The sequence below is a fragment of the Ornithodoros turicata genome, chromosome 4 (assembly GCF_037126465.1).
Source record: "Ornithodoros turicata isolate Travis chromosome 4, ASM3712646v1, whole genome shotgun sequence".
Taxonomy (NCBI): domain Eukaryota; kingdom Metazoa; phylum Arthropoda; class Arachnida; order Ixodida; family Argasidae; genus Ornithodoros; species Ornithodoros turicata.
Genome location: NC_088204.1, coordinates 16,678,005 through 16,703,091, shown reverse-complemented (window position 1 = coordinate 16,703,091; position 25,087 = coordinate 16,678,005). Strand labels below are relative to the sequence as shown.

At 47.1% G+C, this 25,087-nt stretch overlaps 2 protein-coding genes and 1 long non-coding RNA gene across 3 annotated transcripts in view; 1 reads left to right on the top strand and 2 right to left on the bottom strand.

Annotated features, from left to right (window-relative positions):
* The window catches only part of LOC135391201 (TBC1 domain family member 2B-like), a 123,305-nt gene that overhangs the window by 56,722 nt on the left and 41,496 nt on the right, over nucleotides 1-25,087 (bottom strand). The window lies entirely within an intron of this gene.
* LOC135391202 (uncharacterized) overlaps nucleotides 1-25,087 on the top strand; it is a 95,420-nt gene that overhangs the window by 52,931 nt on the left and 17,402 nt on the right. Inside the window, exon 2 of the mRNA XM_064621356.1 lies at nucleotides 24,263-24,370. Coding sequence (XP_064477426.1) covers nucleotides 24,263-24,370 — 108 coding nt within the window. The remainder of the gene's footprint in view (nucleotides 1-24,262; nucleotides 24,371-25,087) is intronic.
* Nucleotides 2,810-4,148, bottom strand: LOC135392755 (uncharacterized). The gene is made up of 3 exons (XR_010422210.1): nucleotides 3,996-4,148; nucleotides 3,579-3,694; nucleotides 2,810-3,014 (listed from the first exon to the last, which is right to left on the bottom strand). It is a non-coding gene; the product is annotated as an uncharacterized LOC135392755 (long non-coding RNA).

Genomic DNA, 25,087 nt, shown 5'->3' with positions numbered 1-25,087 from the left:
ATAAAATCGGGATATAAACAAAGACGTGGTATGAGAAATATATGCATATTAAACTACATCGCGGATAGATAGCCAACGTCTCTCAGAAGGTTATAGATTCTTACAAATGGCAACAGTGGCTGATCGCCCAGCTGGACGAAACGGCAAACTGTACTGATAAAATTCGTGAAAATGGTGTACAATCTTTGCAATGCTTGGACAGGTTTATTTGCCTTCGCATCACAGCATTGCATCCTCGGCTTCATTAAATAGGCTCGGAACATGGCAAAATACGGAAGGGTTTCATAAATTAAGGTTCTTGAATGAGGAAGGGGAAAGGGAAGTGTCTTGCGCCAGGGGACGCCGTTTACAAAGAGAGGGAATTCGTAAACCGAGGGCTGACTTGTTTTTTTAGCCACATCATCATGCCGTTGTCCATCATTCATGTCATATATGACCTTATTCATTTTTAGTTCATTTGAATCCATGTAATTTACTTTCACGTCATTCTAATGTCGTAAACACCACCTTTTATATTCAAAACGTAAATGAAATACACCACATATCTCATTATCATATACCTTCATTTTGCTTTTGTTTTGTTCCTGCGTTCTATCTACTATTTATGCCATACTACATATCAATTGGCTGGACCATAAATTATTTTTGTTTGTGGCTCGTGATTAAATAATCCATCCCAAGATCCTATATAACTCGTCTCCTACTGGGCGCTCCAGACAATTGTAACCTGTACGTGCTAAAACTAGTTAAAAAGGAAGAAAGTGAAGGTGTACCGCCAAGTCGATCGCACTCCAGAATAGGAACCCTAAGCCTCAACAATTCCGAGGAGAGTAGGACAGACAAAAAAGAAAATTGAAAGAATGGAAATTGCAAGATCAGCAACAGACGAAATCGTTATCAACTGCACACGTCGGCCATCTTTCGAGCAACTTCCCAACAGCCGAAATAATCCACAGGCCGATTAATTTCTTTTCCCCTATCCCTAAGCAACCCCCCACCCCCCACCCTCCCTTCTTGCGCTACAAAGTGTAGGTAATTACTACCTTACGAACGGGGGAGACTTGAGACACTGGCGCGGAAACATTTCAAAGCGCGCACCAAGTAATTATATAGTGTCCGAACAATGCGGCATAATTACTGGAGTTCGCGATTCGACACCAGCATAACGCGAAACAACAACAAAAAAAGAGAGACGTAGTTTCACTACGCGATTCTCCCACGGAAACCTGGCAGCCCGTATTTTTGTGCGAGGGTTGAAGTAAAAACTGGAACTCATCAGCGTTCCATAATCATTAGTGACCAAGAACAACGCCGTAACGTCCTCCTCTCCTTGCCAAGCAAAAAAAGAAAAAGAAAAGAAAAGCCGTCCGGAGGGAATAGCACACCATCGTTATTTGAGAGTTCCGCACTGAAAAGAACGGGGAACTCGATCGATTTTTTTTTCTTCTCCCGTTTAATTCGCTTTCGGGCGAATTTCGGACCAGCAGCACACGATTGTCTCGAGAGAGATCTCCAGCTACTGGCTGCGCAAGCCGTTCCGCAATTACTGCTGCGCACGCACAATGTTAGTTTGGAAAGGGATAACGTGCAATCTGCCCGCGCGCAAATAAAACGAGTGCATTAACAACCACGCTCTATGGACGAGGCAATCGCTCTTTTACGTATACATACTTCGCTACGCGATGTAGCTATTGGAACCGTACACGTTTGCGTCTCGAGCGTGCAACAGGGTACTGGCAGCTTGGGATTGGTGTTTCGGGGGCGCCGATGTTTACACGTTGACGCGATGCTCACTGTGAGGAAAGCAAATAGATTCACGACGGCAACTCGACGGAAGGTTAAAACACAGCGGGAAATCATTATGACGTAATCGTACCAAAATAACGCAAAAAATAGCGCAAACGTAATCCCTGTGGTGCTGCAAGTGGGCAGTTTTAGGAGAACGTAGAAGTTTCACGATAACGTTTCCGAAAACACTGTAAGCCAATCCATGATTCTTTTTGAGTGGCCGAGGTCACGTTGCTGATATCTGATTGATTGACAACGATAAGGAGTCGGAACCGCAGGGCCGCTAAGGAGTCTCTAAAACTCTTTATATGGCAAGAGGCAGGACACCTCATGCGTGTCCGACGTACATGCTTACTCTCTCCCCTCCCTCTCTCCCTTTCACCCTAGAAGAGAAGTTGTACCCATCCGGTACGGTGCTGGTACTCCGGTACCTCCCGACGGTACTCCATCAAAGACACAAGCGCTAACTGGTTACCCGTCGTAGGAATCGCTAAACCACGTTCAGCAAGGTATTATTGTTGTTTCTAGACAATGCTGTAAAATCGTATCCATTATCGATTAAAAAAAAAAAAAAACGAACTAAACATTCGCTTCGACAGGTTACGCTCAAGGTTTCTCGGAAACATCCGGGTATAGTCTTGCTGCTCTATGCAGTGCTTCTGAGAGAGATAAAATGGTAACATCTCATTACGGCCCGAGTCTCATTACGGCCGAAGTCTCATTACGGCCGAAAGTCTCATTACGGCCGAAAATCCTTTAATCCCCAAGTGTCTCGTTACGGCCAAAGTCTCAATACGGCCGAAGGTAGTCTCATTACGGCCGAAGATGTCTCATAACGGCCAAAAAGAAAAAAGAAGCATCCACCATAGTAGCTCTGTATATACTGTGTTTTACGCTTCCCAAAATGTGTCCGAGGCGGTGTGCCCCCAGGGGTTGTGTCACACACAATGGTTCATGCACACAATATTGCGACAGTGTTTCATGCATCCCTCGTGAAAAATGTTTTTATTGTCATATGTGTCACACGATATTTGTATGTGTTACGCCATTTTCTCTCAGTATTCAAGCAACATCCTACTCGTTGGTTCTGTGAGCAAACTGTGTGTGTGTGTGTGTTCAGCAAAGTGAGCATTGTCCACAAGGGAGCCCACTGGGAGCTCCAGGAGTCACATGACCATGACCATGATCTTCTCCCCCACTAGCTGCCTTCTACAATTTATGTCCACCTGAAATTTACAAAAAAGTACATAAGCCACTGAACAAAATGACATATGCTCTTGTTTGATGATGACTATAAGACATATGCTGTCAAGCAGACTTTTTTTTTCATATATTCGAAACATATTCAAGGATTATGGACAACAATGACAATTACGTCATAACAATGCAGCTGCATAGCCAGGAAACTATTTCAGGAGGTGTTTTATGAGGCTTGACATGGGGTGGAGGAGTCCCCCTCGTCAGTGCTTTATCCAGACCCCCCTAACTTTTTTGCCTGTGCACCCCCTACAGGGGGTGCCCTTGCGATTTCAGCTTCAGATATGTCTGTAATGATATGTTAAGCTGTAATGACGTAACTATTCCAACAATTTTTTCCAACACCCTTCTCGTGCTTGGGATTCTGGATAAACCACTACCCCTTGTTCATTTTCGTGGGGCACTACATTAGAGCTTATGCCATTGCACTGATGTCACAATGTTAAAAGTGTGTGTCACTCTGGGCATTCGGAATTCTTCTAAGCTACAATATGTAAATTCAGAATATCCGAAGGGTAAACATCAGATGTTACCTGCAGGCTTCATGCTGAAACGCGTGTACGCAAAACACTTCCGCCGTGGTGGGCGACGCCGTTAGTGTAATCATACACGCAAGACAATTGCGGGCACATGGAGTAGTGGCAGCAACCTGAAAACGATACATTTTCTTGTTACATATGAGTAATCAAAAATATACATTCCCACATGTTTCGTTTTGTCGTTTGTAGGAAGCGCTAGTAAGGGAACAGCACTTGGTTGGTCACATGCAAGCCACAATGCGAGAGGTGCCGATATTTCGATTACGCGATCAAAAATTAAAAGTCTAGAACCATGCACACTTCCCCTTGCAACTACTTCCCCAGCATCGTGAGACATGACACCCATGACATGACACCATGTATTCACGCATAGTGTAATGATATGCAGGAATGAAAAAGATGCCAACATACCTGTAATCCAGTGTCCCATAAGTTTGATTCGATTTTTTGGCAGCTACCATGAAGAGCAAATGCACGATTCACAAGTTTCGTTTCGCCATTTTCATTGTTGATTTCGCAAGCGTCGAGCAATCCCACGTGACCTCCTTTGGATCAGTGAAAAGTGAAAATTACTCACGTCATGAACATATATGTTCATCTCAGCGCAAATCACGTTTTGCATGCTATAGAAGGAGGGGGGATCAATACTCTTCCTTTCGTGTTTTGATATCTTGTTGTTTTGCTACTCTCACTTCGGAGTTCGGATGGTGTCTAGCAACGTTGGGTACCTCGTTTCTTGTGTGTGTGAGCGAGTGGTTGCTGTTTACGATGTGTTCATATATCGCTTTGTAGTGCTGTAATGTGCAAATTAGCGGACTTTATAGCGGCTCTCTATTTTCCGTCGTTGTCTTTCGAGCAGCGCCTGTTGTTCCGGTAAAAATCGAGTTGAATGAATCGCCACAGCCCCAACGTATATCGCGCAGTGTTGACCAAGACCAAGTCAAGCAGGAATTCTGGTGAGTAATGCTTTCGTAGATTGCCTGTCTTAGTAGTGTGCTGTCCACACATAGTTGGATTCTCATAAGAGTAATTTAAATTAATCAAAACAGCTGAAGTGCCTGTAATAGATGTAACTCGGTATCCGTTCGTAGGTTTGCGCCGTTTCTAGTTGGTTGCGCGTTTAGGAACAACAAATTTATTCGAAGACGATAAGATACCGATAATGCATCACCGTACAGCAGCATTTACTCGTATCATTGTGAGCCATATTTCATTTGTTAAAATTTGTCGTCGTATTTCTTCAAAAATAAAAGCGCAAGTCGGCGTACTTGAATTGATCTCCAAGAACTGCTTACGTCGAACGTCTGCAAATGTTGTACTTACGTGCCTTCGCGCACCATAGTAGGCACAAAGCATATCTGATTAGAATAAATACTTCAAGAGGAAGTCATTCAAATACACTGTTATTTATAGCTGGTTTTCCATTCCAGGCATGGTATGTGGCTGCACGAACGATTCCGAAAAAGAAAAACAACAACATGGCTAATAGGATGTTGCTGCCCAGGGAGTCCTGGCGAAGAGGTGAGCTGTTAAGATCATCATAAGGTTCTGTTGTGAAGTGAGAAATTTTGTAGTAGTGCACGAATGTTAATTCGTGCACTACTTTTATAAAAAAGAAACCAGAAATGGAAAGTTATGCATGCATCATTTCATGAATTGTAATGTATTACTATTTGATATTCACATGTTTCCATTAAGGGAATGAACTACTGAACCTATATTCATATCATGGTTATGCTCTGTGTTTACCTGGAAGTCACATTTTTAAGGCTTGTCATTCTTTTGTCTAAATGAATATTTATGTTAACCTTGTATGAAATAGCAGACGCGTATCAACACGTGTGCAGCTTGTGCACATTAAAACGAGCCATGTAGAGACAAATGCTTGTTGTTGTTGTTTTTTTTATATTCTAGCCTATTCATGGTTGCTCATCGCTTCTTGCAGGTTTACTCATTCCAGAAGCAAGAATTGTATCATTGTAAGGCGAATGGAAATAAACTGACATCGACTGAGATAGGTGTTCTGTCTTGGCCAGTGACTGTAGGATGGCTCCAAAAGCGTCACAACAAAGCCAATATTCATCTAGCTCTCTACAAGTAGCTAACTCCACATAGTAGCCTGCTTCACAGCCTACACTACCTTGTGGGAGTACACATTACACAATATGTTGCATTGTGCTGTGGTATGATAACATACCGTTTGTCTCGCAATATGTGTATATAAATATGATAAGGGCCCTAAGGGCACAGTGCATGGCTTATACCCTGCTGAATATATATCCATACCTGGCTGCGACATTGCATATCAATGCAGGTTACAATACACATTTTGACATTTGGCCGTTATGAGACATCTTCGGCCGTAATGAGACTGCCTTCGGCCGTATTGAGACTTTGGCCGTAATGAGACACTTGGGGATTAAAGGATTATCGGCCGTATTGAGACTTTCGGCCGTATTGAGACATCGGCCGTAATGAGACTTCGGCCGTAATGAGATACAATCGATAAAATACCTCTCTCGAACTTGAATAGTAACTATATCGTGTTCCTAATCCTGACACCACTTCTCCCATCCTCCATCCGGGACACGGAAACACCTGCGCACGTTGTTAAACTGACGTCTTGTCGCATCCTACCGTTGCCAATACAAACTGGCATTCGGAGGCCTTTGAGAACTTTCGCTCGTTGCAGAAAACCAGGTTGCAGGAGGTATACGTTCAAACAGAAAGACGAGGTAAAAAAAAATCAAGACAAGGTAATCCCTGCAAGGCCCAAATTCCGGCGCTGTCTTTTTAAGGGGGGAGGGGGAAGATAGAGAGCCCTTGGCATTTCTTGAGGTACACGGCGGTAGCTTTGAGGGTTTATAATCTCGGCAATATATTACGTAGCGTCGTGCTTCGAGAAGGACGGACCTACAACTTCATTTCCTCCCGATTTTTCCTTTCTTTGAGGAATGAGGACATTAAAAGTTTCTGTGAAGAACAGAGAGCGACGTCAGTGGAAGAATTGATGCGAGCAACTGGTGATTGGTTAATTTGGTGTTCAGAGAGGTGAAGAGAGCCTTGAGAGCAGATCGTTCTAGACGTGGCCAGGGACTCATCCCGTAATAAAGTTGTTGTTGTTGTTTGGTTAATTTGGCACATTCACGGAGGAGTTTAAGGATTTCGCTACCCATTGGGTTCCTATTAGCGCCGCGAACCAACTACGACTATGACCGGTGTATACAGACCGGGACACGTGGAGGAAGGAGACGGAGTTGCGGGGGGAGGGGTACAACTCGGGTATTTGTGCGGAAATCCTAGCCCGAAAACACAGGGAGAACCTCAGAAAGCACAATCCTGCGGCGCGTGAGATTTTAAATCCCGTACCTCCCAGGCTTTAGCCTGGCCTAAAGAGGTATACCACCAGTGGGTGAGATACTGTGTGCCAAAAATACTCTTACGTACATCGGGAGAAAATTTTATACTGTATATGCCCTTTTTGTTCGTTTTTCTTTTTTCTTTTTTTTTTTCAGAAAACGTTATACACCTGCGATATTTCTGCGCCATGGATACTTTTTCCAGACACAACCATAGACGCCAAGCACAAATAAACGGCTTCGCGTTCGCGCGGAACACCTCGCACGCAAAAACCATAACGCCTGCATCCCGTCGAAACGCGAAATGTGTACCTAGCCTCCTCCGCAGCATCCTCCGCCCTGGAAACAAACATACGTGACCTCCCCTATCTCTCCAAATCCAACGCATTAGAAGAACCCTAACGGAAAGCAGCGATGCCCTTAAACAAATACGGGCCTTTCAACGTGGCGATCTTTCCATCCTGGAACAAAAGCAAGGGGGGGGGGGGGGGATGCCTCTAGAGAAAAGTATATGGACGTGCCCTCGAGATCGAGCCCTCGGCCGAGGGGAATCTCTCCACGGTGCGAAAACAGAGCGAGTGGAGAAGACTCGGGTCAAGAGGATGGCCCTTCGGGCGCTGCCCATACAGAACACGCTCCCTAAATACACCTCGGGGAGCTGCCTGTCGCGGGTCATATTGCGGTTCGGACAGTGAGGAAATGAGGGAGATAGAGCGAGTTATATGGCGTCGATTTTAGGAGGACGCGTCGCGTTTGTCTAAGGAGCGGATGGCGGATGCTGGGTTTTCGGTGGCTCGCTTGATAGCGGGATTTTTAGTGTGTCGCGTGCACTGACGGGACGTTGTGTGGCTATGTACACTGTGGCTGATCATTTGATTCCTGCTCTCATTTCCTTTCTTTCTTTCTTTATTTCTCTCTTTCTTTTTTTTTTTTTTTTTTGCGAATGCATGGGTTGTGTCACTTTCGAACGCGTGCATCTGTGATTGTACACACCGGTGGTTTATCCAGAATTCCAAGCATGGAGGGGTGTTGGAAAAAGTTGGAGGGCGGGGGGGGGGGGGTCATTATTATAGTTACGTCATTATCGCTTAACATATCATTACCGACATGTGTCTAAAGCTGAAATCGCAAGGGCACCCCCTGTAGGGGGTACACAGGAGAAAAAGTTAGGAAGATGTCACTGAACATTTGGGGGGTGTTAGGGGGGGTCTGGATAAATCACTGGTACACACAACATGAAACTTATTCCTTGCAATATCTTAGTTATGACACTTCTGTTCATAACATCATGTACGCACTGTACTACACGCCAGAGTAGTATTTAGGGGGGGGGGGAAGCATAATTTTCTTACACACGTCGTAGTTTGCAAGATATAAACCGTCGAACGCAAGCAGGCGTCAAGCCCTGGCGTAAGAGAAGACAGAGAGAGCGCTACGTTCATTCTGATTGGTACTCGGAGGCACGTGACCTCTCCCACGATGCTTCACTGGCAGATGACGCCAGCAGTGACGTGAGAGCCGGGTGGGTTTCGCTATTCGCGGGGCCCGCAAATAATTGCAGTGATGTAAATAATTGTTGTTCACATTTGTCCAGCACCAGTTGAGACAACGTGCCGTTCTCTTATTGCACATAGCAATGAACAACGCGTTAATTGCTTCTTTTTTTTCTTCTTTTTCGTGGGAGGAACAGGCAGACCATAAGCGTTCATGCATCACAATATGATAGTTAAACATTGTTAAATTAATTGCTGCACAATGACTTGGAGTATTTAGAATTATTATGCTAGACCATTTACCTTAACGATGTGTATAATTATAATATGATTGTAAGTCGTTGCTTATAATTGAAGTGAAACACGAAACTTCGTCTGCCCGTTCCAATTTAAAACAATTATTAAGGCTTCGGTCCCACTCCTCTTGTGAAACCTGCCATGTTTGCCAAGAGATTGCGCCGCACCTATATTTGTCTGACGTTGGAAGTATTGATATCCTAGGAAAGCATTTTTTCTATACAAATGTGCTACAGCGCCCTTGTGTTTATACATCACTCAGCTGTTCTACTATAAAGCCAGGAACATGACCCTATTCTCATTTTTTTGCTCATCTTTGCCAAGGTTTTACGCGAAGAAAAAAGAAAATAGCGCTATGTAGCTTTTTGCAGCGTTGTGTCCAGGGATACACGAAGTGTGCCACAGTCCCGTATTATAGATATTTGACGTAGGTAATTTATAAACACTCCCAAGAAAACCTGAAAAATTGGATTTTTCAACTTGTCATTTCGGATTGTTCTAGCGCTTGTTTGAAAGCAAAATCCGCACTGAAGAGAGACAATTATGCACAAAACAAATCAATCAAGAACACAGAACAAGGCAATCAGTGCCGCGTAATGCGATGGAGACGACTGAAATAAACTAGTGAAATTGACGACATTTCGTGGCGAAAGATCACACCTCTCATCATCTCACAAAGCGATAACACGAATCGCAGCCAAATAGACACACACAAAAAAGTTATCTTCACCTTCGATGGCACTTTGTCACGGCCGCTACTATGCGGAATACGGACAGATTACATAGCGTATAATCGCCGACTTCCCCATTTTACTTCGGTTATATCATTCATTTGATTCTTATCATTTTGTGTGCGCACTGTGAGTTGAACTCCTAGTTTCAACAGAAGTGGTAGTTTCATAATTCATTTCAAGAAATCCTGTTTCTGTAAGCTGTATTGAGATAAAACTGCTACCGATCGACACGTGAACAGACTCTTCACAGCTGACTGCAATTATTTAGTATTTGCGACCATTTTCTAAGACGGTTGTTTGACCATTTTGCATATGATATATATATTTTTATATATCTCAAATATATTATATTTTGCACAGTCTTCGTCACACGCTACGCTCGCGGCAGCTACCCCCCTGTAAAGGATTGAGTTGTGTTTGCATGACCATTATGAGAATTTGTATGAGAGAAGTATGTTATATTTGCCCAAATTGTAACATCTGGCATCATCCGCCCACGTCTGGTGTTGTTGGGGGATGTTTGCCCATTTTCCTAACGAGCCTGCGACGAAGGTTGACCCGACTGGTAATGTCAGTGGGGAAAGGGAAAGGCATCGTTGCAGGTGCAGGGGAGCTGGGGTCCTCCAGGCAACTCGATCCGTCGCGACGGCCATAAATCTGGGTTCTGGCGCCGGAGGCATGCACTGACCGAAGTTAGGTCGTGCACTGGTTGACACCTCGAAACGTTGGTCGTAAATCGCGTGGAGAGAGTGTGCAATCGGGCGGTTCAGGTCTGGACAAGTATTTAAACTGGGCCAACCACGAGTTGTAACCCTTTGAACCCAGGCCGCCCGATTGGAAGCCTTCAGCGGGGGTTGTGGCCCTATCTGTCACCCTTTTAAGCGGCCGCAGCGACGGAGAGAGGACTGGGAGCCGGACTTCGGAACATGTAACATCAAGTCCAGTGTGTAAATCTTGTAAATATCCCTATGTACCATAGTCTCCAGTGAATAAAGCCCGTATCACCGTCATCTGAGTCGGGCTTTAATCAGTGCCTACCGAGCAGATTCCGAATCATCCCTTCATCGAACTCGGAGCGGCGGAGAAGGATTTGGTCACTTCGTGCACATCATCATCGCCCATCCGTCCCCCGCCACTCGTGACGAGAAGAACGGACAACAACAACATCGAGTTCGAGTTTTTACTGGCGCAGTCGGCAGGATCTGCTCTTGGGTGGTCACTGGGTGAACTTGGTACTCGGAACGGGAAGAAAGCGCCCGAGGGATATTCATCAAGGCCGGCGGACGCTCATCGCTGAGGAGCTGGGGAAAGCGCTTCGGGACAGAAGCAGGAAGCCGAAGGGAGGTTGCGGTGACCATTGTGTGGTCACGGAGGAAGTTTGGACGCGGAAGGTTGTTCAACGGGACCCCCTGCGTGGGCAAGGGATGCAACTGCACCAACGGCGCCCCGAGGCAACAGTGATGAACTACAGCGTGTAAGAGACCCAGGAAGGCGAAGCACCGTCGTAGCGGCAGCATCGCCGGGGCATTGTAGTGCCGAACTGTCTGTGTTGCAGCATAGACATTGAGCTTTAAAGCGAAGCCGTCGACAGGTCGAGAAGAAGTGTCGCAGCCAGAGCGGATACGACCATTGGCGAGGTAGGAGGTCTTTTGCATACACCTCAGGGTCCAATGTGCAGATAGGGATACCTATAGTAGTAGGATTTCTATGCATGCGTACGCGTAGTGGAAGACACTATACGGCAGACACGGCTGTGTTAGTTGGTGCTAACATGACTTCGACGGAAACTAGTCAGCCGCTGGATAGGCGGGAGGATAGCGTATCGGAGGAGGGCGGCATTTCACAGCCCGAGTTGGAGCGGTTAAGGCTGGAAATAGAGCTCGAAAACGCGCGCTCGCGGCGAATCGAGCTGGAGATTTCGCGAGGTAATAGCGAGAGGTCGTCTCAGAGTTCGTCCCCGTCACCCGATACACGAGAGGACGCTCTGGAGCGGTACGCTAAGAGGCTAAAAAGTGTTCTTTTGCCTTTACCGTCCGATCTGGAGGTGCCAGTATGGTTTGACGGGATTGAGGGGGTCTTTCGATCATACAGTGTGCCCGCAAATATACAAAGCCACTTGATTCTTCCTCTGGTGACGAGGCGCGTGAAGCATCTGTACTCAAAATTGTCCACAGAAGAGCTGGACAGTTATGATGCCGTAAAGGACGCGGTATTGAAAGAGTTAAGGCTGGCGCCCGGGGAATATCGAAAGCAGTTCCTCGGAGCGACTAAGGGGAGAGACGAGGGATGGTCTCACTTTGCATCCCGCGTTAAAAGTTACCTTTCCTACTACGTCAGATCACGCGAAGTAGATTCCTTCGATGAACTGATCGAGCTGATAGCGGCAGACCAGTTAAAAACCACTATCAGTCCAGCGGCGTACGAGTATGTTAAAGTACAGGAGGGTAGCAGCTGGGCAGGGCCTGCAAGTATCGCGGAAATGGTTGACGCTTTCGAGGAGGCGAAGGGTATCGGCGCCGGGATCAAAGCCCGTGGTTCGCAGTCCGGCAGCGCCGGGCAGACGCAATCACAGGGGGGCGCGACAAGCAATGTCAGCGCGAGGGAGGCACATGAAAAGCCGCACAAAAGAGAGTTGGAAGGCAAAAAGCCAAACCAGAGTGGCCTACGGTGTTTCAGGTGTGGCGGCCCGCATTTTGCACGGAGTTGTCCGCGGAAACAGGTTGAGCACAGGCGCGGCGAGGTCGCGGCAACCGTCGCGAGGGTATCGGTGGCGGTGGCCCCGGCTGAGGCCCCCGTGGGTGGTGCCGCGTCGGATGAGAGGTTAGAGTGCAAGGCCAATTGTGCACTTACGGTCGGGGTAGACCAGGTGTCCGTTCTGCAGATGGTCGACCTCTGCAGCGACGGCACAACTGTCAGAGCCATTGTGGATACGGGAGCGCAGGTGACCGTTATGCGTGCCAGCTTGTTCCCAAGGGAGTGCGCCGAAGCAACGGGAAGTGTGACTTTGGTGTCGGCTTTCGGGGAAAAAGTGAGAGCTAGTCTTGGGACGCTGCGTCTTGCCCTCTGCGAGGAAGACGCAGGGAACGGCATCGCGAAATCAGTATACGTTCTGTGTGCCTTTACGGAAGAGTTGGCGACAGGAACAGACTGCCTGCTATCGGGTGAGGCGTACGAACTTCTCACGTCAGGTGCCCGGGTCATCCCCGAGGGAGTAATGTCTGTAGACATCGAGGAAGGCGGTTCGACAGACGAGAGGTCGTGTTTCGAGGTAGAGGTTGAGTCGGCGAGTAGCGACGAGGCCCCTTCAGTGGTGGCGGATGCGGTAGGTGAGCAGTCACGTACATCGGAATGTGCGGAGTTCAGAACGTCGCAGCGTGAAGACCGTTCACTTTCGGAGGAATGGGGACGCGCGAAAAACGGGACTCATGGGTTCGAGGTGATAGACGGCGCGCTGTATCACCGAGAAAAAATACGAGGACGAATGGTTCGACAACTTGTGCTCCCGCAGTCCAGGCGTAACGAAGTGCTCCTTTTGGCGCACGACTCCCCGTGGGGAGGACATTTGGGGTTACGCAAAACTTTGGCGCGGGTCAAGGCAAACTTCTATTGGCCGGGCTTAGACCGTGACGTTAGGGAATACTGCCGCACGTGTAACAGCTGCCAGCTAATATCGGACAGGAGGGTCACCGATAGGGTCCCAATAGCGCCGTTAACGCGACCTGCGTATCCGTTCCAAGCGGTGAATGTGGACATCATTGGCCCGATCGAGCCGAAGTCTGCGCGTGGGCACAGGTACGCGCTGTGCGTGACAGACCTGCACACCAGGTGGCCTGAGGTTGTCTGTATGACCACTTTTACCGCGCGTAAGACGTGTGACGCTCTGCTCAAAATCTTCGCGAGAACCGGGGTGCAGAGGTAGTGTGTAGTGACAACGGGAGCAACTTTACTTCGTCACTTACGAAAGAATTCTTGCTAAGAATTGGCTCTGCTCCGCGTTTCTCTACCGTGGAGCACCCGGAGAGTAACGGCTCCGTAGAAAGATGGAATCGCGTTTTTAAAAAGATGCTTTTCCATGTTGTGCAAAGTGACCCGCGAAATTGGGACCAACACGTGCCGTTCCTTCTGTGGGCATATCGCGAGGTGCCGCACGACACCACAGGTGTGTCGCCGTTTGAGCTTCTATACGGCCGTAAGCCGGTGGGCCCTATGGGCATCCTAAAGAACACGTGGTCGGGGGAAGTTGACATCCCCAACACACTTAGGGAGGCGCCAGCGAAGTACATGGAGCGCTTAAGGCAGCAGTTGCAGCTGGCTGCGGATGTGGCGGGTCTAACGGCATCGAAAAATCAAGAGACTTATGCCGCACAGTACAATCGACGGGCGAAACCGAAAAGCTTTGACCCTGGGGACCAGGTTCTCATTTTCGAGGTAGACAGGCAAGGGAAGTTATTTCCCAAATGGAGGGGGCCTTACACGGTCGTGGCTGGACACCGTCAGAATTCCTACGTCGTTCTGGGAACTGACGGTAAACGGAAAACAGTACACGCGAACCACCTCAGGCAATATCACGCCCGCCTGGGACACGTGGGGGTGGTGTTCCAGAGCGACGGGGATTTTGGCGTTGTTGAGCATGCACCTGCGCTTGCGGACGACGTGAGTGACGCCTTGCCTGAGGCTGCAGTCCAGCACCTGACTAGAGGCCAGGCCCGGGAAATCCGCGGCATCATTGAATCTTTTCGAACGCTTTTCGTGGCAACTCCTGGTATAGCCAAGGTGGGAGAGCATCAAATAGTTCTCAAAGAGGGGCACGCGCCGACAAAACGGCACGCCTATCGCGTGCCGGAGATGTTGCGGGGGGAAGTAGAGAAACAAGTGAGTGGGCTACTTGAACAGGGCTTAATATATCCCACGAACAGTCCTTTTGCTCACCCCGTCGTGTGCGTAGCAAAAAAGGACGGCGCAATTCGATTATGCGTAGATTACCGTCAGTTAAACGCAGGAACCGTTGACGACGGCTTTCCCATGGCACATCAGCAGGAGCTGATATTCAGAGTAGGCCGCGCGAGATTCATAACCCTCGTAGACCTCAAACGGGGTTATTGGCAGATACCGATGGCACCTAACAGCCAGGAAATGACAGCTTTCGTGACACATTTCGGTCAGTTTGCTTGGCGGGTTATGCCCTTTGGACTGAAAAATGCGGCGGCAACGTTTCAAAGGGTAATGAACACGCTCCTGACGTCGCACCAGGACTACGCGTGCGCGTATTTGGACGATATCGCCATATTCTCGAGCACATGGCCGGAGCACCTGGGGCACCTGAGGACGGTTCTCGGCGTTTTGCGAAGTGCGGGTTTGACGGCTAACCTGGGGAAGTGTCAAATAGCGCAAAGTAGCATTAAGTACTTGGGACACGTGGTCGGATCTGGAGTGCACGCGCCGGATCCAGACAAAATTGCGGCTATTCAACAGTTGAAGCGACCCGAGACAAAGCGTCAACTTCGAAGCGTACTGGGGCTCTGCGGCTATTACAGGGCATACGTGCCGAACTACGCGGCGATAGCAGAACCACTCACAAAACTGACCGGGAAAAAGGTGCCGACTCGTGTCCCGTGGTCGGAGGAAGCGGAAAGGGCATTCCAAACTCTAAAACAGCGGTTGTGCGACGCCGTAGGGCTGGCCACGCCTTCTCCCAGCAAACCTTACTGGCTGTTTACGGATGCATCGGCTGTAGCAGCCGGTGCCTGCCTTTCGCAGATGGGTGACGACGGCGAGGAACGACCTGTCGCATTTGCCAGCCATCGTTTCACGGAAACACAATCGAGGTGGGCAACCATCGAAAGAGAGGCTTTTGCCGTCATCTGGAGCCTAGGGAAGTTTGACCATTGGCTCTTTGGGGCTAGGGTGCATGTGGTGTCAGACCACAACCCACTCGCATACCTAACGACGACGACCCCGCATGGTGCGAAACTCACCAGGTGGGCCCTTGCGCTCCAACGATACAACGTTACCGTTGTTCACAGAGAGGGAGGCAAGCACGCTAATGCAGACGCACTTTCCAGGTTAGCGTAGGGTGGAAACTCACGTACACCATTTGGGCCCTGAGTTGATGCCAATGATCTCCTCAGTTGCGCCTGGTTTTCTTTGGTTTCTGTTTGTTTGTTGTTTTTATGGTTTAGTGCAATGCTATACGATACATAGTGCGATGTATGTGTTGTTAGTGCATATGTGGCTGTATGTACGGGCAATCCTTTTGCGAGCGGACTGTGACAGGACGAAGCGCCCTGTCACATTCTTGAGATGGGAGGTGTAAAGGATTGAGTTGTGTTTGCATGACCATTATGAGAATTTGTATGAGAGAAGTATGTTATATTTGCCCAAATTGTAACATCTGGCATCATCCGCCCACGTCTGGTGTTGTTGGGGGATGTTTGCCCATTTTCCTAACGAGCCTGCGACGAAGGTTGACCCGACTGGTAATGTCAGTGGGGAAAGGGAAAGGCATCGTTGCAGGTGCAGGGGAGCTGGGGTCCTCCAGGCAACTCGATCCGTCGCGACGGCCATAAATCTGGGTTCTGGCGCCGGAGGCATGCACTGACCGAAGTTAGGTCGTGCACTGGTTGACACCTCGAAACGTTGGTCGTAAATCGCGTGGAGAGAGTGTGCAATCGGGCGGTTCAGGTCTGGACAAGTATTTAAACTGGGCCAACCACGAGTTGTAACCCTTTGAACCCAGGCCGCCCGATTGGAAGCCTTCAGCGGGGGTTGTGGCCCTATCTGTCACCCTTTTAAGCGGCCGCAGCGACGGAGAGAGGACTGGGAGCCGGACTTCGGAACATGTAACATCAAGTCCAGTGTGTAAATCTTGTAAATATCCCTATGTACCATAGTCTCCAGTGAATAAAGCCCGTATCACCGTCATCTGAGTCGGGCTTTAATCAGTGCCTACCGAGCAGATTCCGAATCATCCCTTCATCGAACTCGGAGCGGCGGAGAAGGATTTGGTCACTTCGTGCACATCATCATCGCCCATCCGTCCCCCGCCACTCGTGACGAGAAGAACGGACAACAACAACATCGAGTTCGAGTTTTTACTCCCCCATGCTACTCAAAACACGAGAGCACCAAAATCAACTCGCCGTCTTGCACAACAGTTTCAATCCCTTCTACACACGCATAAACACCGTGTACAATGGCATAGTAGAGGGGAGACCCAAGGTCAAAGGGTCCAGTCCCCAGCTGTCCCACGCGTAACTGTTTCTCCCTAACGGGGTCATCCACAGAAACCGCGACGGTGGCGCCCCGCCGTAGGAAGCCCGTAAATACCTTCAAGATGGCTACCGCGAAACCGTAGCCTTAAATGCTTAGTTGAATCGTTTATTTATTTATTTATATACCCTCAGGGCCAAGAAGGCATTATAGAGGGGAGAGGCACCATACAATAACAAGACACTTATCAAAATGACATAACACAATTACATTACGTTAATTAGTTAATTACGTTTAATTAAATGTTTTGATTCAGCGACTCGGGCATGCTTTTCTTGCCCTGCAACTGCACATAGGACAACACACGTACACAAAAAAACAAAACGTACACAAAAATGGTAATAGAAAACCATTCCTCATGCGTTTAGTTCTGTTAGTATCATCAGTTCACTTTTCTTTTCTTTTTTTTTTTTTTTTCGTCAGTTGTTTCCCGCCTTGTATATGACGAAGCTCCGACATTTCCCCATCAATATCTGTGGACGTTTGCGGTCCGACAGGCGTATCTCGAACGCTGAATTGCCGACCGCGCGCAAAATTGATCGCCTGTTGTGACAGAAAATGAGTTATAGCTTTCGCATCTAACACCGTGCATACAGTGCACAGCCGACACGGGCGAAACGGGAGCTGTAGACCACGAACCGCGACGCCGCGAGTCACAACGGCCGAGGAAATTTCCGTGTACCCGAAAAGCGTCCCGCTTCGACGGCAAATTTCGAGAAACAACTTAGTAGGTTACAGTAAAAACTGTGTCACGCTTTTGAGACCTAGAAGACAAATAAAAAAAGTGAAAACTGAGCCACACCAACGAGACTGAAATTCGAGTGATGATATAACGCGGGGGTAGTGTAGCAATCATGATGTCAAGCAATCAATTGGCATTAGCAATTCGCAAGCATTAGCAATCAGTCGTTTGAATGAATGAAATAACTGATTGATTGACTGATTACATATTTCGATAATCGTACAAATTTATGCCGGAGATCTATGCGGCCCGGAATTTTTGCCAAACGTTATGGTCCTCTAAAAAATGATAATAATAGTAATAATAATAAGAATCGAGCGAAATCTCATCCCATACATTTTCCACGGCCCATCTGTCTCAAAAGCCGCCATTTTTGCCTGTCCTTGCTTCATTTTCATATCATTCATCACATATATAGCTGGCGCAACATACGGAAGAGGAGGTATGAGCACAGCAGGGTATGAGGCAACCTTTACGATTTGGAAAGGGGTAATGGTTCCAGGCTTGACATTTGGAAATGCAGTAACCTGTCCAAACCCGGGCATCTTGTCCTTCATGGATACGCGACAGAGAGGAGTCGGATTGGCATTGGGAGCACACCGAAATACACCCAATGAGGGGGTAATGGGGGATATGGGATGGTCCTCGTTCGAAGGGAGAGAAGCAAAAAGTAAGATTAGATACGAAGCGCGCCTGAGGAATTTAGACGAAGGGATGTGGGCCACGAAAGTACTATCCCAAGCAGCACGACATCTTGGTCCAATATTGGCAACAGAGACTCATTATTGGTCCAATCTTGGTCCAATATTGCGCCGGTATTGCCAATACTGGACCAATCTTGGCAATAGAGGCCCACCATTGTTCCAATCTTGGGCCGGTATTGCCAATATTGGATCAATATTGCGCCAAGATGTTGTGCTGCTTGGGATCATACCTATACGTAAACAACATAGATACAAAATGGCGCAAAATGACTAGAAGCCTGTCTGCTAAGTATATTGAACCTGGAATGAAGAAAGCAAGAAGAAAAATATAAAGACTAGGGTAAGAGAATCGGAAACCGGACAATGGGTAAAGTAAGGTACAGGCGAAACCGTCAGTCGGAATATACAGGGAACATCAAAAGGAAATACGATCGGAGGGAATTTTCGACAATCCGAGAGGGGGAGCGTTGCTGTTTGGGGCACGGACAGGGACGCTAAGAACAAAAACCCGATGTAGATAAATATTCGGAAATCACAGACAAAACATGCGGTATATGTGGGCAGGAAGAAGAGACAGCGGAACGTGCCGTACTGAAATGTAAGGGTATTCAGCCGGGTATTCAGCCTTCAAAAGGGATGTGGCCATATCGGAAGCTTGGGTTTTCGAAACGACAGAGATTAAGTTAACTTTTTAGGGAACGCCTAAACGATTGGCGGGCTAGTAATTTTTTTCGAAGATTAGTACGCGCACAGGCGCCGGTACGTCATTATTCAAACTATAATACTACTCTAATTCTAGGCCAGGTAGCGCAAGCTATCGCCCGTTCTAAAGGGTAAGGCAGAATCCATCCATCCATAACCGCATTTCGCATTGCTGGAGGCAGCGCCATCTGTATGTGGTGATATGAACGTCAAGCAGACACAAGAGGAAAAATTGCGTTTTTTTGAATACGACAGGCCACTGAAACTTAAATTCCATGTTAGCACCGCGAAGCAACTGTGGACCATTGAAACTGCATAGGGTGAGATTTTGCTTGATAATAATTTTTTTCTCTACAAGACCATAACCGTTGCAAAAAATTCCAATAGAACTTCAAAGAAATGGCTATGAGTCGGCAAGATTTCGGACGGGATAATTAGTCTTCTATTTTTATAACGCGGTCGAAATGTCTAAGGACTGCTAGTCTGACCCTGTACTTAATTGTGGTAACAATGATTGGGTGGTTTACGTCGTGAGGCAAGGATTACCACGATGGGGAGTCACTGCTGTCAGTCTGCGGACTAAATCTGCCACCTATTGGCTGGTACCACCGTAAAGGAGGTACCAGAGTACCGCGCCATCGAACTTTTGACGTCCCAGTCACTCGCGTATCAGTAAAAGACCTAAGCACCGAAAAAAAAAAAGTAGAGAAGAAGAAAAAAAAAACAAAAAAAAAAACGGCACCAGAAAGAAATGAACAGAGATAACTGTTCACTTTCAAGCGATCAAATTTTAAAGTCTCACTACACGGATGTCATTGATGTGACAACAAAAGATATCCAATCCAATCCATTCCACTCTATTGTTCGAGAATTTGCTACGCAGAACACAAACTACCTACATATACGCAGGTGCTTTCGGATTTCCCCTAAGAAAGGACGGACAATGAGAGGTTTCTTCCACGAGGAAAAAAAAAAAAAAAAAACACTGAATAAATGAACGAAAATAACAATAATTCGGATAATGGTGGGTTTTACCCGACCATCACGCACGGCAGGCCTATAATCCAACCGCCATATCTGTACACATGGTAGCTCGGGCGCGGCGGGGGAGACTTTTTTTTTTCGCTTGTAAATCAGTAAAGTTAATGACGTGCGTTGCCCTAATTACAGGATACGGGCGTCTTAGCTTAGCTTACTGAGTTAATTGCCTAGTAATGAACCCGAAGCTCTGCTGCAGATTCAGAGCAGAGACTGCGTCGACCGAATGAAGGTTCGGCAGGAAGCGAATATATCCAAGTTTAGCGACGCCCCAGTAGGTGGCGTTGCGTCGCGAGAAAACGGGAGTTATACTGACAGAGGTTAGTCTGGGGTTTCAGGGTACGGAAACAATTAAAAGTCGTTCGTCACTTTAACTCGCGAAGGAGCGTTGAGGACGAAACTGTCCCGCTGGTTTTCGCAGTTACAAATCGACTACCGCAGTTTGCAAAAAGAGAAAAATTTCCGTCTCAGTTTTGGAAACTGCTGCTTGAAATAGGCTTATTCTGCAAAACAGCAAAACGAAGTGCAACTGCAATCAAATACTGTAAATGACATAAAATAATCCAAGCTACGCAGTAAGGCTATGAAATAGCGGAAATGTCACATAATGCACAAACTATCCATTATATGAAATATCAGGTTACTCTACTCCTTCAATCTGCTCTTCTAATGTAACGTAATCTAATAGCTAAGTCGCAAATCTAACCCGAAATCTCTAAATCTAGTCGCCAACCTAATCCCTAAATTCCCAATATAAATCATAGTCTGCTATAATCTAAAAATACTGTATGTATAATACATGTACAGCTTGCACATCACCTAAACGTAATCGCCGTAAAAAAAACAAACAAACAAACAAAGAAACAGCTAACTCACTGTGACAATGGATCAAACCATTCATAGAAACAACCACCATACTCGTATAATTTCTTCCATACCAGTTGAAGTCAGTGAGCCAGGAACGCGGAGCTAACGCAATTCCCCACTCAAACGATCGCAAAGCGAATAGATTGCGCGTACTGAAGATAACACCAATTGTACTTCATGTTGCAGAAGTCACGCAAATTTACTCCGGGAGCCGAGAAGTGAATTACCCACGAAATTTCGCTTTCTTCCAGCAAATTTGTTTCGTTGCCGCTTTCAACCTAATGTTGCATGCCGGATTACGGATAGGCATCCGATGAACAGGAGAGCATGACAATGAAATGTACCGGCTTTCATGAGATACCTACATTCAACGCTCTGCCATCAACAACGCTGCCTGAATACGCAAGGCCTTAGTTTTAGGCGATCCGTGAAATTTCAACCGTTCCTCGTAACATTTTTCCCAGCGCAAGCTCGTTGTAACTTGGTGCACTTAAAGGGGCACTGAAATGCGATTTTTTCCCCGCGAGGTAAAAAAAACAATGCTTCTTGCAGCCAGGCATTGGAACCGGTATTTTTTTCGGTCCGGTTCGGGTTCAGGCATACTGGTTCGATTCGGGTTTAGCTTCGCTGAACCGAAATTATCAGCTTGAACCGGTTCAGGTATATCGGTTCGGTTCGGGTCAGGGAGAACCCCCTCCCCCCTTGACACGCAGACAAAAAAAAAAAAAAAAAAATCGATCAGCGGTCAGGACATTTACAGGGACTGAAACCGTTACTTTTTTTCGGTCCCGGTTTAACCGGTTCATGGGCAGTAGTTTTGCTACGTGAAAGCGAGCTTACGCTCACCGTACACGGTTATAACAGAAAAGTGTAAGATCATCGTTTCAGGTGAGTCAAAAAAAGGTCGGTCAGTAATGCAATTATTTCACCTCTGCACCAATTCCCGAACCGATAACCGTATGAATTTTTTTCGGTTCGGTTCGGGACAAGCAAAAAAATCGTTCGGTTCGGGTTCGTCAGAAAACAACGGGTTTTTCCGGTTTTCGGTTCGGGTTCAAATCCGGTTCCGATCCCTGCTTGCAGCTGGAAAAACCCGTACCGAACACATGGAAAAGTGTCGCAGAGAGAGAGAGAGAGAGAGGAGGGACAATTCTGCCTCGCGTAAACACCGCTTCGCAACTGAGGCGGCTCCAACGTTATAACAACACGATAACGAAGAAAAGGCCGTCAAGAAAACAGTCGGCTGAAACAGCAAAATGACTCGTAAGTCGAATTGCACTTCAAAACAACCGCAGTCGGCAATATTTATCCGAGCTTCATGAACAACGCCCTCGATAATCGAAGCAGAAGCCTTCCGAACACCCGAGCACATAACAATACGTGTCACGCTCGCGGGCAACGCGTGGACACATTTAATCAAAAGCGCATGGGCAAGCGTTTTGTTTTGAAAGGCGGACAGCATAGTCCGTGCTTACACTTTCATACCGCCGAAGGGGGAGGGGGGGGGGGATATGGCAGTGGAAATAAAAGGCGCAGGACCAAAAACGTACGTAAAAAAAGTAATGTCTCGTACCAGGCTTCGCTGTGTTTGACACGCAAGGCCCAGATTTCCTTCGGCGTGCGATTACTTTTCCTTTGAGCCGGTTTGCCTGGAGTGCTAGCTGGGCATACAGAGAAGCCGCGGCTCCAGACGCGCGCGCGGATGTTATGTTTGTTTGGTGAAGTATATTTGGTATAAGCCGAGGCCTTGTGGCGTGCTCCGTGCGGCTGCATGTGACACGAAGTGGTGGACCTGGATCGGACGAGTCGGAAGTAAACAGCGGGCTGCATGTGAATTTTCTCGACACATTCTTTATTTTTGTTTTTGCTTTTCCGAGAGAAACTCTTTGGGTAAACGGTTCACATCGTGACTGGAGAGCCACCACGTGCGTGGAAATGAAACTCCCGTCAAACTGTCTTGGAACAAGTTGACGGATGCTCCGGGTAATACTAGGAGAGACGTTTCATTTCCGGACCCTGCATATCGAACAGGGACTGCTTACTCCAAGCGGCTCTTACAGGTGCAAAAGAATCGGTAACCCGAAAACGTGCCGATAAACATTAACGAAAGTGCGGATATTTTATCGATATATATATATCGACATCCGCGAGAAAAATGTAGGAAACTTTATTTTTCTGAACCGATGTTAAAATATCGATATTTTCCCGAGTATCGATATTTTCATCGATAATATCGACAGTATATAATAATATACATATCAATATGCAATGTACAATAAAATAGATAATTTTACCGATACATTATCGATAGTTTATTGACTAGTAAAATATCGATATTTTTAAAACATCCATCACATCGACTAGGAAAAATATCGATAAAATCGACATCGCTCCGTATACATATTAGCTCTTCACACGCACCTGTTTTGTATCGCTGCTCATATGTCTCTCAATAGTCGCACCCAAATGTATTGTCTCGGTTTCGAAACGGTTCCACAGCCTGTACAACATCGTCATTCCCTTTCCACACCCACACGCAGTCACATAAAGCAGATATCTCCCGGGAGATCAGCATTTCTTCACACTTCACGGCTGGCAGACAACGCCAATTAGGCGCATGCACTTCCCACCACCTCAGTTTTCGCCGACATACCCAAAGGAGTGAAGCTTGAAAAATGGCACGGGCTTTTAGGCTGGAACAATATCGCTGTCTTAAGTATATGAGAGTGAAGGACACTTTCGTTAAAAGACAAACAAGCGTTATATACAAGGAGTGAGAGACGCTTAGAATGTACGTCACGTTCTACGGTTATTGCAAACGTCGGGTTGAATCCGAATACGTTTTGTTATTGTCTAGTATCGGACACTTTATTACATCGTGTTTATAGGTTTCTACACATCGTATTTCTTCATGCAAAGAGCGCCGCGAAGCGAAAATGGCTGTAAGAACGAGTGGGATAAAGGGAACTTTATGCGTTCTGGTCCGACTTCGTGTGTATAACTGTGCCGACGTCCGTCAGGGAAGCCACTGTCAGTGGCGGGATTCGACCCTACTACCTGCATGGTAAACTGTTTACGCGACCGCAGCACTTTTATTAGCTTGTCCATGAACAGCGATGGCTTTCTATGGCTGTATGAGTGGGTAAAAAGAGTATGTATGGCCTTTGCTATGTATGTATAGTGCCCTAAAGGCAGTATGGCCTTCTGGCAGTATAAGTGGGTCAGTGGGAGAGTAATTTCGAGCGTCCTTTTTTGTTAAAAAAGATCCGCTCTTTTTGCGAAACGTCCATACTTGAAACTACAGTCCCGATTCCTAAACATTATTCCTTTCGTTTTATTTATTTACTTCTTTATTTATTTTCACACATCCACTACCCTCATCTAAGTATAGAACCCTAAGCTGTCAGCATACTCCTACTTTGTTTCCTCGAACGAAAAGCATTCTCACTCCTCCGTTTTTCTTCCTCGTGCAGAAGCACCACGGCGAAAAGAAAATCCATGCCGACTCTGGGGAGACTTGGAAGAAGCTACACCAGTCCAACAAGCACAGCAAGGAAAGATTCCACGCTCATAAGAAACACGTAAGTCGAGTCTTCAAAAATGCTTCATAGAGCGAATGCTATTTGCTGCGCCACTGAAAATGAGCGGCGCCTGTTTTGCGTTTGTGTGAATAAACCCAGCGGCCTCGCAGTCTTCTGCCGCTCGGGAAAATGTTTAAAACGCTGTCATAATGCGTCGCCTTAGTTGCCGGGGGAAAACGACTTTGTCGCGCGTCTTGACGTCCTCGCAATTACAACGGGCACGTTTGTAACTGGTAGCGACTCGCATTTCTGCAGCGGAGGAGTGCACATTACTTCTGCCTGCTGTGCATTACGCGTCTGCTTCCTAATGCCGAAGGGTTTAAGTTTAGAGAGTCTCTTTGATGCTTATGATGATATGACGCTGCGCGTACAGCCAGTAATGCATTTACCTTGTACGCGTAATGCACGCTAACGCGGACGGAATAAATTTAAGGTGCAATAAGGTAGGGCAGTTCTGTCCTTCTTGGTATTTCTTTGTACGATTATGCCTTTGAGAATTCGATATGGCTCGACGGCGACGATGTAATCGCGTTGTTATTATACGATCTGTACAGTGCGCAACTCTGTTCCCTATCGGTAACCCCTATCCGTTACTCAGAGAAAATCCGAAAAGAGAAACGACAGAGTTAGTTGAGTGCACGACCTACTAGATTATAACGACCATGTCATAGGCACCCCTTCCCAGCGCCGCATTTGGAAGCTAGCGGTGGCGCTACT